Source organism: Babylonia areolata, chromosome 28, assembly GCF_041734735.1.
Source record: "Babylonia areolata isolate BAREFJ2019XMU chromosome 28, ASM4173473v1, whole genome shotgun sequence".
Classification (NCBI taxonomy): Eukaryota; Metazoa; Mollusca; class Gastropoda; order Neogastropoda; family Buccinidae; genus Babylonia; species Babylonia areolata.
Genome location: NC_134903.1, coordinates 3,327,106 through 3,340,726, shown reverse-complemented (window position 1 = coordinate 3,340,726; position 13,621 = coordinate 3,327,106). Strand labels below are relative to the sequence as shown.

Here is a 13,621-nt window from a genome sequence, read left to right as displayed (position 1 = left end):
CAACATGCAGTGGGGTGGCCGAGTGGAGTAGTACCGCATCTATCCACCCTTTAAGCGAAAGAATGGTAGGTGGTCTGGCTGCTAGTCATTCAGACCGATATACGGTCCCATGCGTAGCACGCACTTAGTTCTTCTTCTTCTTCTGCATTCATGGGCTGCAACTCCTACGTTCACTCGTATGTACACGAGTGGGCTTTTACGTGTATGACCGTTTTTACCCCGCCATGTAGGCAGCCATACTCCGTTTTTGGGGGTGTGCATGCTGGGTATGTTCTTGTTTTCATAACCCACCGAACGCTGACATGGATTACAGGATCTTTAACGTGCGTATTTGATCTTCTGCTTGCATATACACACGAAGGGGGTTCAGGCACTAGCAGGTCTGCACATATGTTGACCTGGGAGATCATAAAAATCTCCACCCTTCACCCACCAGGCGCCGTCACCGTGATTCGAACCCGGGAACCTCAGATTGACAGTCCAACGCTTTAACCACTCGGCTATTGCACCCATTGCACGCACTTAGCAACTATACATGAAAGACATCCATGGCAACTAAAGTTGTCCCCTGGCAAAAATTTCATTGCAAAATACAACTCCAATACATATACATGTGTGTGTGTGTGTGTGTGTGTGAATGTGCTTGATTCAGATTTTCATGTATTTTGGCACGTCAATGCGCTTATTAGGTTCACATACTATGTATAGATGTATGCGGACTAAAGCCCCTTTAATAAAATAATATTTTAAAAAAAGCAAAAAAAAAAAAAAAAAAAGACCACAGAATAAACATGTATTACATTGTGTTGCATTTTGTGTTGCGCTGCGTTGCATTGTGTTGCAATTGTGTTGCATTGTGTTGCGTTGCACTGAACTGCATTCTGTTGAATTACTCTCCATCACGACAGATTTCTCGTGTGTCAAACTGGGGCTGCCCTCCCCAAGGGAAAGAGCGTGCTGCTACAGCGTAACAAAACCCTTGTTCTTCAGCGTATTTGTTTCCCTATCAAAGTGGATTTTTCAACAGAATTTCGCCAGGGAAAACCCTTTTGTTGCCATGGGGTCTTTCATGTGCACTAAATACATGCTACACACTGGGACCTCATTTGTTTGTTCGTTTGTTTGTTGTCTCATCTGAATGACTAGCGGCCCAGACCACCACTCAAGGTCTGGCGGAGCTGGGGGAGTGGGGGGGGGGGGGGAATTCTGGCGAGTATGGGATTCGATCCTGTACACTCAAGATTCTCTTGCTTCCTAGGCAGACGCCTTACCACTAGGCCACCACTCTACCACTACTGACCCCCCCGCACCCCTCACACCCTGCCCTCCCAACCCCCCACCCCCATCACCCACCTTTATGTTATGAAGGGGAAAGGTGTGACTGTCGCCTGGCACAGGAAGCTGATCTGGCGAGAAGGTGATTGTCTCCCTTTGTGGAGGAGCGGGCGCTGCTTTTTTCTTGCTGATTACTGCTCGTGCCACACACACACACGCACACACACACACACACACACACACACACACACACACACACACACACACACGCACACACACACACACACACACACACACGCACGCACACACACACACACACACACACACACATAAATAGAGATCAATGGGAAGAAAAGGGTTCACCCATGACACACACAGCCATACACACACACATACACACACGCATTCCATGCACACGGAGACACACACACACACAACAAGCTGCTGCACATATACACACACGCATATGAAGTCACATACTCAAATGCAACCCCACATACCCATCCAAACACAAACACACACACACACACACACACATACACACACACACACATTCACTCACACACACACACACATTCACTCACACACACACACACACACACACACACATACACACACACACACATTCACTCACACACACACACACACACACACACACTCACACACACACACACACACACACACACACACACACATACACACACACACACACACACACATTCACTCACACACACACACACACACACTCACACACATACACACACACATACACACACACACTCACACACACTCACACACACACACACACACATACACACACACACGCACACACACACATTCACTCACACACAAAAGCAAGCATGGGGTCGATTTTATAAACGATGGAAGGCAGAGTCTTCAAAACAGAAAGGGACATTATTCCCCGAACATATTATTAAAGAAAAAATACCAAATTCATCAGCTTGCTATACAAGATTATTAACCTCTACTTTCTTCCATATAAAACTTGACGCGCTGAAGACAAAATATAGCAAACATGTTAAATGCATATATGGTAAGCAGTTTGGCTTGCATCATAGTTTGTTTCAATGTCAGCAGTTACGTATCTTCTGGCCCAAGTATTTCACAGAGAGTAACTATTCTGCAGATGATTTGGGGGAAATTATTTCTAACGAGGTTCTTTTAGTAGAACTTTCAAAGGCATTAGTTCATAGCCCTATTTCTACATTCCTTTAATATACTTCATAATCATGTTAATGGTTTTAGTTATTATTATCATTATTGAATTGTTACTGAAAAAGCTAATTTCATGTTAGTTATGCATTTCTTGGTGGTTTTCTACCTTTTCTGTATTATCCTGACTTCTCTTTCCCCTCTCCCCACCCCTCCACACCCCACTTTTTTTCTTCTTTTTTTTTAATCATCTAATATCACAAATAGTGAAAAGACGCTAAACTGAAGAACGAACGAACACATAACACAGGTATGCATGTATACAAACGAACACACACGCATGTGTACGAACACACACACAGACACATGTACACACACACACACACACACACACACATGCAGCAAAACGTGCGACCCACATGAGTTCCGTCTGATTCGGACAGGGGCCTCTGTGACGTTGGACAGATCGAACTCGTCATCGCTGTCATACACGCCCTCCACCTCCGCCTCCTCATCTTGTTCTGTCTCCAGTGTCTGCAAGTCTTCTGTCAGGTCTTCCACCTGTGACAGCAGTAGCAGCAGTACGTAGTAGTAATACAAAGAAATATGTGTGTGTGGAGTGATGGCCTAGAGGTAACGCGTCCGCCTAGGAAGCGAGAAAATCTGAGCGCACTGGTTCGAATCACGGCAGAGTCGCCAGTATTTTCTCCCCATCCACTAGACCTTGAGTGGTGGTCTGGACGCTAGTCATTTGGATGAGATGATAAACCAAGGTCCCCTGTGCAGCATGCACTTAGCGCACATAAAAGAACCCATGGCAACAAATGGGTTGTCCCTGGCAAAATTCTGTAGAAAAATCCGCTTCGATAGGAAAACAAAAACTGCAGGCAGGAAAAAAACACACCAAAAAATGGGTGGCACTCTCAGTGTAGCAGCGCGCTCTCCCTGGGGAGAACAGCCCAAATTTTACACAGAGAAATCTGTTGTGACAAAAAATAGTAATACAGTACAATACTGGTATGTATGATAGTCAGTGCTGTTCAACTATGACCACCAGAACATCAGAGGAGGCAACTGCTGTCCCAACTATCTAGGCTAGAATTGGATAACAGTGGAGAGTGTCTTGCCCAAGTTACATCCCCACTCTTTCGACCAAGAGGGTTTTAGGATTCAGCTTTGGAGATGACTCCCAAAGGCCAACTAGCTCCCAGGGCTGCAGCACTAAGATCCAGTGCCATTTTGCCTCCTAGTTTGAAAGTCATGGTCCTTCACAAAAGAATAAGCTGTAAATGATTTCCCATTGCATTGGAGAAACCGTAGTAGTAGCAGTAATACTAATGTGTGGTTCGTCCGTCGGGATCGACGAGGACCATCTAGTCATCCTGGGGGTGGGTGGGTTGGGCTCTGTGGGTGCGCAGATGACTGGTCAGGCCAATCCGCGCCCGGAAGGTTCTGACGCAGTGTGGACAGGGGATGGTGGCGGCTGTCAGGGACTTGCTGGCACTGCTTTTCCTGGCCTGTCTGCGTTGCTCTACTGCAGCGATTCTGTTGGCCTCACAGGATTTGGCGCCTTTGTGGACAGCTGAACGCCACTTTGGTCTGTCCATTGCATTCAGCTCCCATGTGTCATGACTGAATAATACTGATAAACATACTAATAATACCAATACTAACAGTCCAACTCAAAGTTTGCATCACAGACTGACGTAAGCTTTCAGTTGGGCCAACGGAAAAGTGAGAGCTGTAGGATCAATGGTTTCTCATGTACAACGTAGTCTTTTGTGAAGGACTATGGTTCTCAAACTAGGAGGCAAGATTGCACTGGCTCTTAGTGCTGCAGCCCTGGGGGCTAGCTGGCCTTTGGGAACCATCCCCAATGCCGACTGTCCTAAAACCCTCTTGGCCTAGAGAGTGGGGATGAAACTTGGGCAAGACACTCTCCACTGTAATCAGATTGTGCCCCAGATAGTCGGGACAGCAGTTGCTTCCTCTGCTGTTCTGATGGTCATAGTCGGACACAACTGACTATCATACAATAATACTACAATTATCCTACTACTAGTCATAATAGTCATAATGATAATGATAATAATCAGAAGAGGAAGAAGAAGAAAAGATACGTATGTAAACTCACTTAGACACGCACACATACACACACACGCACACACACACACACGCACGCGCACGCACGCACACGCGCGCGCACACACACACACACACACAAACATACACACACATGCACACACACACACACACACACACACACACACACAAACACACACACCACACACATGCACACACGCACGCACACACAAACATACACAAACATACACACGCACACATGCACACACACACACACACATGCACATGCACATGCACACACACACTCCTGTACACAACCGCCCCCCCCTACCCCATCCCCTCCTCCCCCCACAACACCTCCTCCCCACTCTCCCGCCCTCACACACACACACACACACACACACACACACCCTCCCCACCCCCATCCCCAAACACACACACTCACACACACACTCTCCTGACCTTTTTCCTCGATTCGGTCATCATTTCGGCAAAGTTCAAGGGCACTCTGTTCTTCTTCACAACCACGGGAGCCGCCTTCTTCTGCTTCTTCTTCTTTGCGGCGCTCTTTTCCTCTTGTGGGAACCTGGAACGACGTCACACTTCATCCATGTCATCATCATCATCGTCATCATCATCATCGTCATCATCATCATCATGACTGACATCACTCTGTCGTGGTGTGCTGTGGAGTTTGCCTAGTATTTTTCGGTCGTGTTCTTGTGTTGTGTTGCGTTGCATAGCACAACATTGTATTGCATTGTAATTGTAATTGCACTGCATTGCATTGTATTGTATTGCATTGCCTTGTATTGTATTGTTTTGTATTGTTTGTATTGCATTGTGAGATCACAGTTAATCTATTTCATCATCATGCCTGACATCATTGTGTTGTGTTGTGGAGTTTGTGTGGTATGGTGTGGTTGAGGTTGTGTTGTTGGGTGTTTTGTTGTGATGTGTTGCACTGCATAGCATAACATTGCATTGCATTGCATTGTAATTGTATTGTACTGTATTGCATTGCATTGTATTGTACTGTATAACACTGCATTGTATTGTACTATAATAATAATAAAAACGATAAGAATAATCATAATAATGTGCATTTATATACAGTAGCGTCCTTATCTCTCTCTAAGAGCTAAGGGTGCTTTGCATGAAAGAAAAACATTACAAATTACATAAATCATTCTTTACCACTCTTTCTCAACCCCCCCGCCCCCCCAACCCCCGCCCCCACTCTCCCTCTCCTACTCTTCATACATCCAAAGTGAGCTGACATGGATGGTGTTGGAGAAGAAGGAAGCTGAGAGTGCTTACGGATTGGTTTTTGAAAAAAGATGAGTTTTTAGTGAAGAGCGAAAAGCAGAAATAGAATCAGATGCACGGATATGATGAGGAAGGTTGTTCCAGATGTGAGGAGCAGCAAAGAGGAAAGAACGTTCACCATAGGTTCCTGCATTGACACGAGGAAGTTATTGTATTGCATTGTGTTGTATTGTGCTGCATTGTGCTGTGCTGTGCTGTGCTGTGCTGTGCTGTGCTGTAATGTATGTGTTGTGTTGTGTTGTATTGTATCATATAGTATTATACTGCATTGTATTGCACCATATTGTATTACACTGTACCTTATTGAAAGGTAAAATATAACACAACTTAACTGTCTGTAAACGCACAGAAATTTGTCTTTGGGCTCTAGCACATGTAACAATAAACATATATAGCACAATCACTTTTTAGAACATTAACATCCATGGAAACATTCAATGCAATAATCAAAGGATGAACATTAATGTTGACGAGGTAAGAAAAACCACATATCATTGACACTAAAACAGAAGCTAAGGTAAAACACGCGCACAGCACAATCATTCAAAAACATGAAGACAGTTATGCATTACAACAGCTTTATGCTTGAGAACAGAATATACAGATAATGACTAAATAAATGACTAGATAAATAAACAGGTAATCTGAAACAAAACAGCCTAAATGACAAACATCTCACGCACTCACATACCCACCCTAATGTCCCGTACGGCTTTGACTGGAGGACGCTAAGGGGCTCGTGTGCTTTTATGTGTAGTGAATAGTGCCTGTGCACTTTGGTTTGTGCTTTCATGTCTGTGAAACTGCATGTTTGTTGCATATCTGTTGTACATGAGAGAAAGAGAGAGAGAGAGAGTGTGTGTGTGTGAATGTCTGTTATTCACACACACACACACACACACACACACACACACAGATTCACTTGCTTATTTGTTTATTCATTATCTTTATCAACTTTTTAATTTCACACTTTTTTTTTTTTTAATTTAATTCTTTTTATCCTCCTTTTATTTCATTATTGATCTGCTTAGTTTTTTTTCATTTCTTATAATTCATTCATTTATGCATTTGTTTAATTATTTATTCATTAATTTAATGATGTATCCATGTATTTGTTTATGCTTTTTTTTTCCTTGTTTCCCCCCCCCCCCCCCCCCCACCCCTCCCCACCCCTCAAGGCCTGACTAAGCACATCAGGTTACACTGCTGGTCAGGCATCATGCTTAGCTGATGTATATGGATGTGTCCGAACGCAGTGACGCCGCCTCCTTGAGAAACTGAACTGTGAACACACCAAGTCAACACGCCTACCCCCTCCCACCCACCCCCACACTCCCCTCTACACACACACACACACACACACACACACACACATCAGGACACGCTGGCAACAACAGTGCTGCAGACACTATCACACAAATCGTTATGAAGATGTGAGTAGACAAGAACTGATGAGAAATAAAGTAAACGAGCAAACATGCAGAACAATACGATTTCTATACAGCATTCCGATAAAACCATAAATTCATGGGGGGAAAAAGTATCGTATGGTATCATACTGTATCATATAATATTTCATGGTGTGGTATTGTACAGTATAGTATTGTATTGTATTGTATCGTATAGTATTGTATTGTAGTGTAATGCAATGCATTGTATCATGTTGTATCATTTTGTTTTATATTGTTTTGCATTGTGTTGTGTTGTATTGCATTGTGTTGTATTGCATTGCGTTGTATTGCATTGTGTTGTATTGCATTGCGTTGTATTGCATTGTGTTGTATTGCATTGTGTTGTATTGCATTGCGTTGTATTGCATTGTGTTGTATTGCATTGTGTTGTATTGCATTGTGTTGTATTGTATTGTGTTGTATTGCATTGTGTTGTATTGCGTTGCGTTGTATTGCATTGTGTTGTGTTGTATTGCATTGTGTTGTATTGCATTGCGTTGTATTGCATTGTGTTGTATTGCGTTGCGTTGTATTGCATTGTGTTGTATTGCATTGTGTTGTATTGTATTGTGTTGTATTGTATTGCATTGCATTGTATTGCATTGTGTTGTATTGCATTGCGTTGTATTGCATTGTGTTGTATTGTATTGTGTTGTATTGTATTGTGTTGTATTGTATTGCATTGTGTTGTATTGCATTGCGTTGTATTGCGTTGCGTTGTATTGCATTGCGTTGTATTGCGTTGCGTTGTATTGCATTGTGTTGTATTGTATTGCACTGCACTGTATTGTGCTGATTACAGATAGTATCTTATTGCATTGCGTTGTATTGCATTGTGTTGTATTGCATTGTGTTGCATTGCGTTGTATTGCATTGTGTTGTATTGCATTGTGTTGTATTGCATTGTGTTGTATTGTATTGTGTTGTGTTGTATTGCATTGTGTTGTATTGCATTGTGTTGTATTGCGTTGTGTTGTATTGCATTGTGTTGTATTGCATTGTGTTGTATTGCATTGTGTTGTATTGCATTGTGTTGTATTGTATTGTGTTGTGTTGTATTGCATTGTGTTGTATTGTGTTGTGTTGTATTGCATTGTGTTGTATTGCATTGCGTTGTATTGCATTGTGTTGTATTGTATTGTGTTGTGTTGTATTGCATTGCGTTGTATTGCATTGTGTTGTATTGTATTGTGTTGTGTTGTATTGCATTGTGTTGTATTGTATTGTGTTGTGTTGTATTGCATTGTGTTGTATTGTATTGTGTTGTGTTGTATTGCATTGTGTTGTATTGTATTGTGTTGTGTTGTATTGCGTTGTATTGTATTGTATTGCATTGTATTGTGTTGTGTTGTATTGCATTGTGTTGTATTGCGTTGTATTGCATTGTGTTGTATTGCATTGTGTTGTGTTGTATTGCATTGTGTTGTATTGCGTTGTATTGCGTTGCGTTGTATTGCATTGTGTTGTGTTGTATTGCACTGCACTGTATTGTGCTGATTACAGAAAGTATCTTAGTGCATGGCATTGTGTTGCATTGTGTTGTATTGCATTGTGTTGTATTGCATTGTGTTGTATTGCATTGTGTTGTATTGCGTTGCGTTGTATTGCATTGTGTTGTATTGTATTGTGTTGTATTGTATTGCATTGTGTTGCATTGCATTGTGTTGTATTGTATTGTGTTGTGTTGTATTGCATTGTGTTGCATTGTATTGTGTTGTGTTGTATTGCATTGTGTTGTATTGTATTGTGTTGTGTTGTATTGCATTGTGTTGTATTGCATTGTGTTGTGTTGTATTGTGTTGTGTTGTATTGCATTGTGTTGTATTGTATTGCATTGTGTTGTATTGCATTGTGTTGTATTGTATTGTGTTGTGTTGTATTGCATTGTGTTGTATTGTGTTGTGTTGTATTGCATTGCGTTGTATTGCGTTGCGTTGTATTGCATTGTGTTGTATTGCATTGTGTTGTATTGCATTGCGTTGTATTGCATTGTGTTGTATTGCATTGTGTTGTATTGCGTTGCGTTGTATTGCATTGTGTTGTATTGCATTGCGTTGTATTGCATTGCGTTGTATTGCATTGTGTTGTATTGCATTGCGTTGTATTGCATTGTGTTGTATTGCATTGTGTTGTATTGCGTTGCGTTGTATTGCGTTGCGTTGTATTGCATTGTGTTGTATTGCATTGTGTTGTATTGCATTGTGTTGCATTGCGTTGTATTGCATTGTGTTGTATTGCATTGTATTGCATTGTGTTGTATTGCATTGTGTTGTATTGCATTGTGTTGTATTGCATTGCGTTGTATTGCATTGTGTTGTATTGCGTTGCGTTGTATTGCATTGTGTTGTATTGTATTGCACTGCACTGTATTGTGCTGATTACAGATAGTATCTTATTGCATGGCATTGTGTTGCATTGCGTTGTATTGCATTGCCTCGCATGGCATGGCATAGTATTGTATTGTGTTGTGTTGTGTTGTGTTGTGTTGTGTTGTGTTGTGTTGTGTTGTGCTGTATTGTATTGTGTTGTGTTGTGCTGTATTGTATTGTGTTGTGTTCAGTTGTGTTGAGTTGTGTTGTGCTGTGCTGTGCTGTGCTGTGCTGTGCTGTGTTGTGCTGTGTCGTGCTGTGCTGTGCTGTGCTGTGCTGTGCTGTGTTGTGTTGTGTTGTGCTGTGTCGTGCTGTGCTGTGCTGTGCTGTGCTGTGCTGTGCTGTGCTGTGTTGTGTTGTGCTGTATTGTATTGTATTGTGTTAACATTGTGTTGTATTGTGTCGTGTCGTGTCGTGTCGTGTCGTGTCGTGTCGCATTGTATTGTATTGTATTGTGTTGTATTGTGTTGTGTTGTGTTGGTCACAGCAGCTTTCTCTGAGTGGAACTCTTGCTCCCCCCCCCCCCCCCACCCCCCTCTGTTTTCACTGAGCAATTCAGCTCACATCCCAATAGCAACAAATTATCAAGATCCACTCCAAAATGCCAGATACACATATCACACATATCCTTTTTTTTTTTTTTTTTTGCCTTGTGAACTTTAAAAAAAAAGATTACATTTACATTGTACAAGTCCATAATTTCAAACAATCAAAACGAGCAAAAAGAGTAACTGAAACATCAGAGCAAAAGATACATTATATATATATATATATAAACACATTATCATCATCACCAACATCACTAACATTAAGTGTTTCACAGAGAAGTGTGCTGACACCTCTCACCCCTTGACCCTGTGTTCCATTTCTCTCTCAGTCTTCTCAACCATTCAACCGCTGCCCTCCCACCCCCTCCCTTCTTACACACACACACACACACGCACACACACCTACTACCCACACTCCACAATCAGCGGACCCCTCTATTCATGACAATGTCAAGGCCGCACAGCCACTGATATACATGTATGAGCACTCCCAGACCCAACAAACCCCACTTAGCTGCACAAAGGCACACAATCACTCCCCCAACAACAACAATCAGTTCAAAGCCAGGAATCATGCAATCTGAGCAGTACAACACACCACACAAGTGTGCACGCACACACACACACACACGCACACACACACACACACACACACACACAACACAGTACACGCACAAAGAAACTGGCACACATAGACACACACGAACACACACACACACACACACAGGTACACGAACAAAGAAACTCTCTCACACACACACACACACACAGGTACACGCACAAAGAAACTGACACACACACACACACACACACAGAGGTCTGGCCAATGCTTAATAAACTGACCAATTGTTGTTCTAGTAAGATATGAGCATAAGTATAAGATAGTATAAGATTGTGGAATAAATAAATGTATAAATAAATAAATATATAAATACATAAATAGATAAATGACTAAATGAATAATAGATAGATAAATAAACAAATTAATAGATAAACAAATAAATAAATGACTAAATAAATAAACAGATTTTTTTTTAAAGCAAACAAACAAAACAAAACAAACAAACAATTAAAAAAAATTTCTATTTCAATTCTGCACACTTACGTTGCTCGTTTCGACACCCCTCCGACTGCCTGATTACTGGTTCCAGCGAAAGCTGCAGCATCAGAAAAATTAGAGAGCTGAGAGGCTTTCTGGGGTTGTGATGCCTCCACAGCATTGGCGTTATTGCTGACACCAAGTCTCTGAGGCGCAGGCACGGCTGCTGTGATAGCTGTTAGAGATTCTGACGATTTCTCTGGCTCTGGACCGGCTTTCCCTACAGGGGGTAGTGGTGCCTTCTTGGGAATCCCCCCCTCGGGCTGACGAGCCGTCTGTTTGGTTTTTCCCATGTTGGAGGACTTCTTCATGCCTCCTCTCTCTTTTCACACACCTGTAATTTGGACATGGTGAGATGTGATGAACACAGTGCATGACCAGTTCTACAGTTGTTGTTTTGTTTTGTTTTCTTGTTTGTTTTTGTTGTGTTTAATGGTCTTTGTTTTTGTTGTGTTTAATGGTCTTTGGTCTTTGTTTTTGTTGTGTTTAATGGTCTTTGTTTTTCTCACGTGCAGACAGGCATGTATGTCACTATGTGTATTGTATGCATGTAATGGGTATGTCTGTATGTGTGATTATCAGTGATGTGTGTCTGTATTTACATATATTTTGGTTTCGTTTACCTCTCTCTCTCTCTCTCTCTCTCTATATATATATATATATATATGTATAAAAGAACAACAGTTGTCTTGGCATATATATATATATATATATATATATATATATATATACACACACATATATATATATATATATAGAGAGAGAGAGAGAGTGGGATGTATATATATATATATGTGTGTGTGTGTGTGTGTGTTTGTACAAACATACATACATACATACATACACACATGCATACATACATATTGCTAATTCTTATGCAAAGACAAATCAAACTTCAAAGCACTTTTTATCAACATCCAACATTCACAAACCAAATCAAATCAAATTATGGTGCTTAGAGTTAGAACCTCACCAACCACTAAGGCCATCTCAAGGCTATCCCCACATTAGCATCTACTTCAAGTCAAGGGTAAAAAAAAAAAAAAAAAAAAGGACAATAAAAACTATTCACCACTTTAAGCTTACGACTCAAAGTTTAAACCCTTCCATAGTTTAAATCCTTCAAATCTGATTTAAAATGTTCACTTCTTTTACTGAAGAAGTCCATTCACAAACAAGCACAACATCGAAACAAAATGAAGAAAGACAAAACGATGCAAAAGAACTATACGGTGACTGTGAAACGACCGGTTGTCTGTATGCATGTCTTACAGTAAACGGCGCGTGATGTTCTACAGCACTCTTCAAAAATCTGTTTACAACATCAAACCAGTTGTCAGGTTGGCAATGAATGCGTATGCATTCAATAGAAACATTCCTCAATCTCTTATCCAAAGTACCGGCAGAAATCTATCGGAGTAGAAAGCTTTCTGTTGATCAGAGACGGCTGTGCCAGTGTTAATCAATTAATGGCTTTTTTTTTTTCTTTTCTTTTTTTCAAGCTGGGACTAACATCTAAAAATAGTCTGATGTTCGATTTGTCAAAAGCAACATCATAACAAGAATAGTAGTGTTAACGTACGTACCTATAAACACAGTCGCTTGATTGAACAAGTCCGGCTGGTCGCACAAACTCCTCACTTGATGGATATTTTTGTTTAGTTAGTGAGGTTTGTATTAAAATGGAAGTGTTTTTCCTCTGTTGGCAGCGCGTTGGCAGGCACGCGCAAAACCGGACGTCAATAGAATGGGGAGACCACTTCGTTTTACTTGGGGAATAGGATCGACAGCGTTGTTGCCCATGATTTTTCTGCCACAGCCACACGCACTCTCACGCACACAAAATGCATCGCGCCAATAAATCAATATTGAAATAATTATATGCAATCTTTATAATGAAAAAAGAAAAATTATTTTTAAAAAACTAAAAACCGCAAAACTTACGCACACCCTCTGTAACGCGTTCCCCTGTGTGTGTGTGTGTGTGATTTGGGGTTAGAGATGATGGTGTCAAACACACATACACACGCGCGCGCGCGCGCACACACACACACACACACACACCACACAAATACATAGAAGGGGGGGGGGGGGTAATTAGGAACTAGGTTGTTGTGCAACTTAATCATGTAATTTTGTTTTAGTTTTTTCAAGTGGCTAAAATGATAAACTGACCAGGAATTATGAAAAAACAAATATCTTACAGAATAAATACAGGCCTTCTGTATGAGAACAGGAGGAGGGGTGGGAATAAAGAGGTAGAGGGGACGGTGATGGCGGGGAGGGGTAAAAGGG

The 13,621-nt window shown here is 41.4% G+C and overlaps 1 protein-coding gene across 1 annotated transcript in view; it reads right to left on the bottom strand.

The window, feature by feature from the left end:
* Positions 1–13,042, bottom strand: part of LOC143301941 (uncharacterized) — a 155,202-nt gene extending 142,160 nt beyond the window's left edge. Inside the window, exons 1-5 of the mRNA XM_076616399.1 lie at positions 12,913–13,042; positions 11,333–11,660; positions 4,993–5,116; positions 2,868–3,009; positions 1,354–1,469 (exon numbers count right to left, since the gene is read on the bottom strand). Coding sequence (XP_076472514.1) covers positions 1,354–1,469; positions 2,868–3,009; positions 4,993–5,116; positions 11,333–11,637 — 687 coding nt within the window. The 5' untranslated portion in view covers positions 11,638–11,660; positions 12,913–13,042. The remainder of the gene's footprint in view (positions 1–1,353; positions 1,470–2,867; positions 3,010–4,992; positions 5,117–11,332; positions 11,661–12,912) is intronic.
* Between the last annotated feature and the right edge of the window lie 579 nt (positions 13,043–13,621).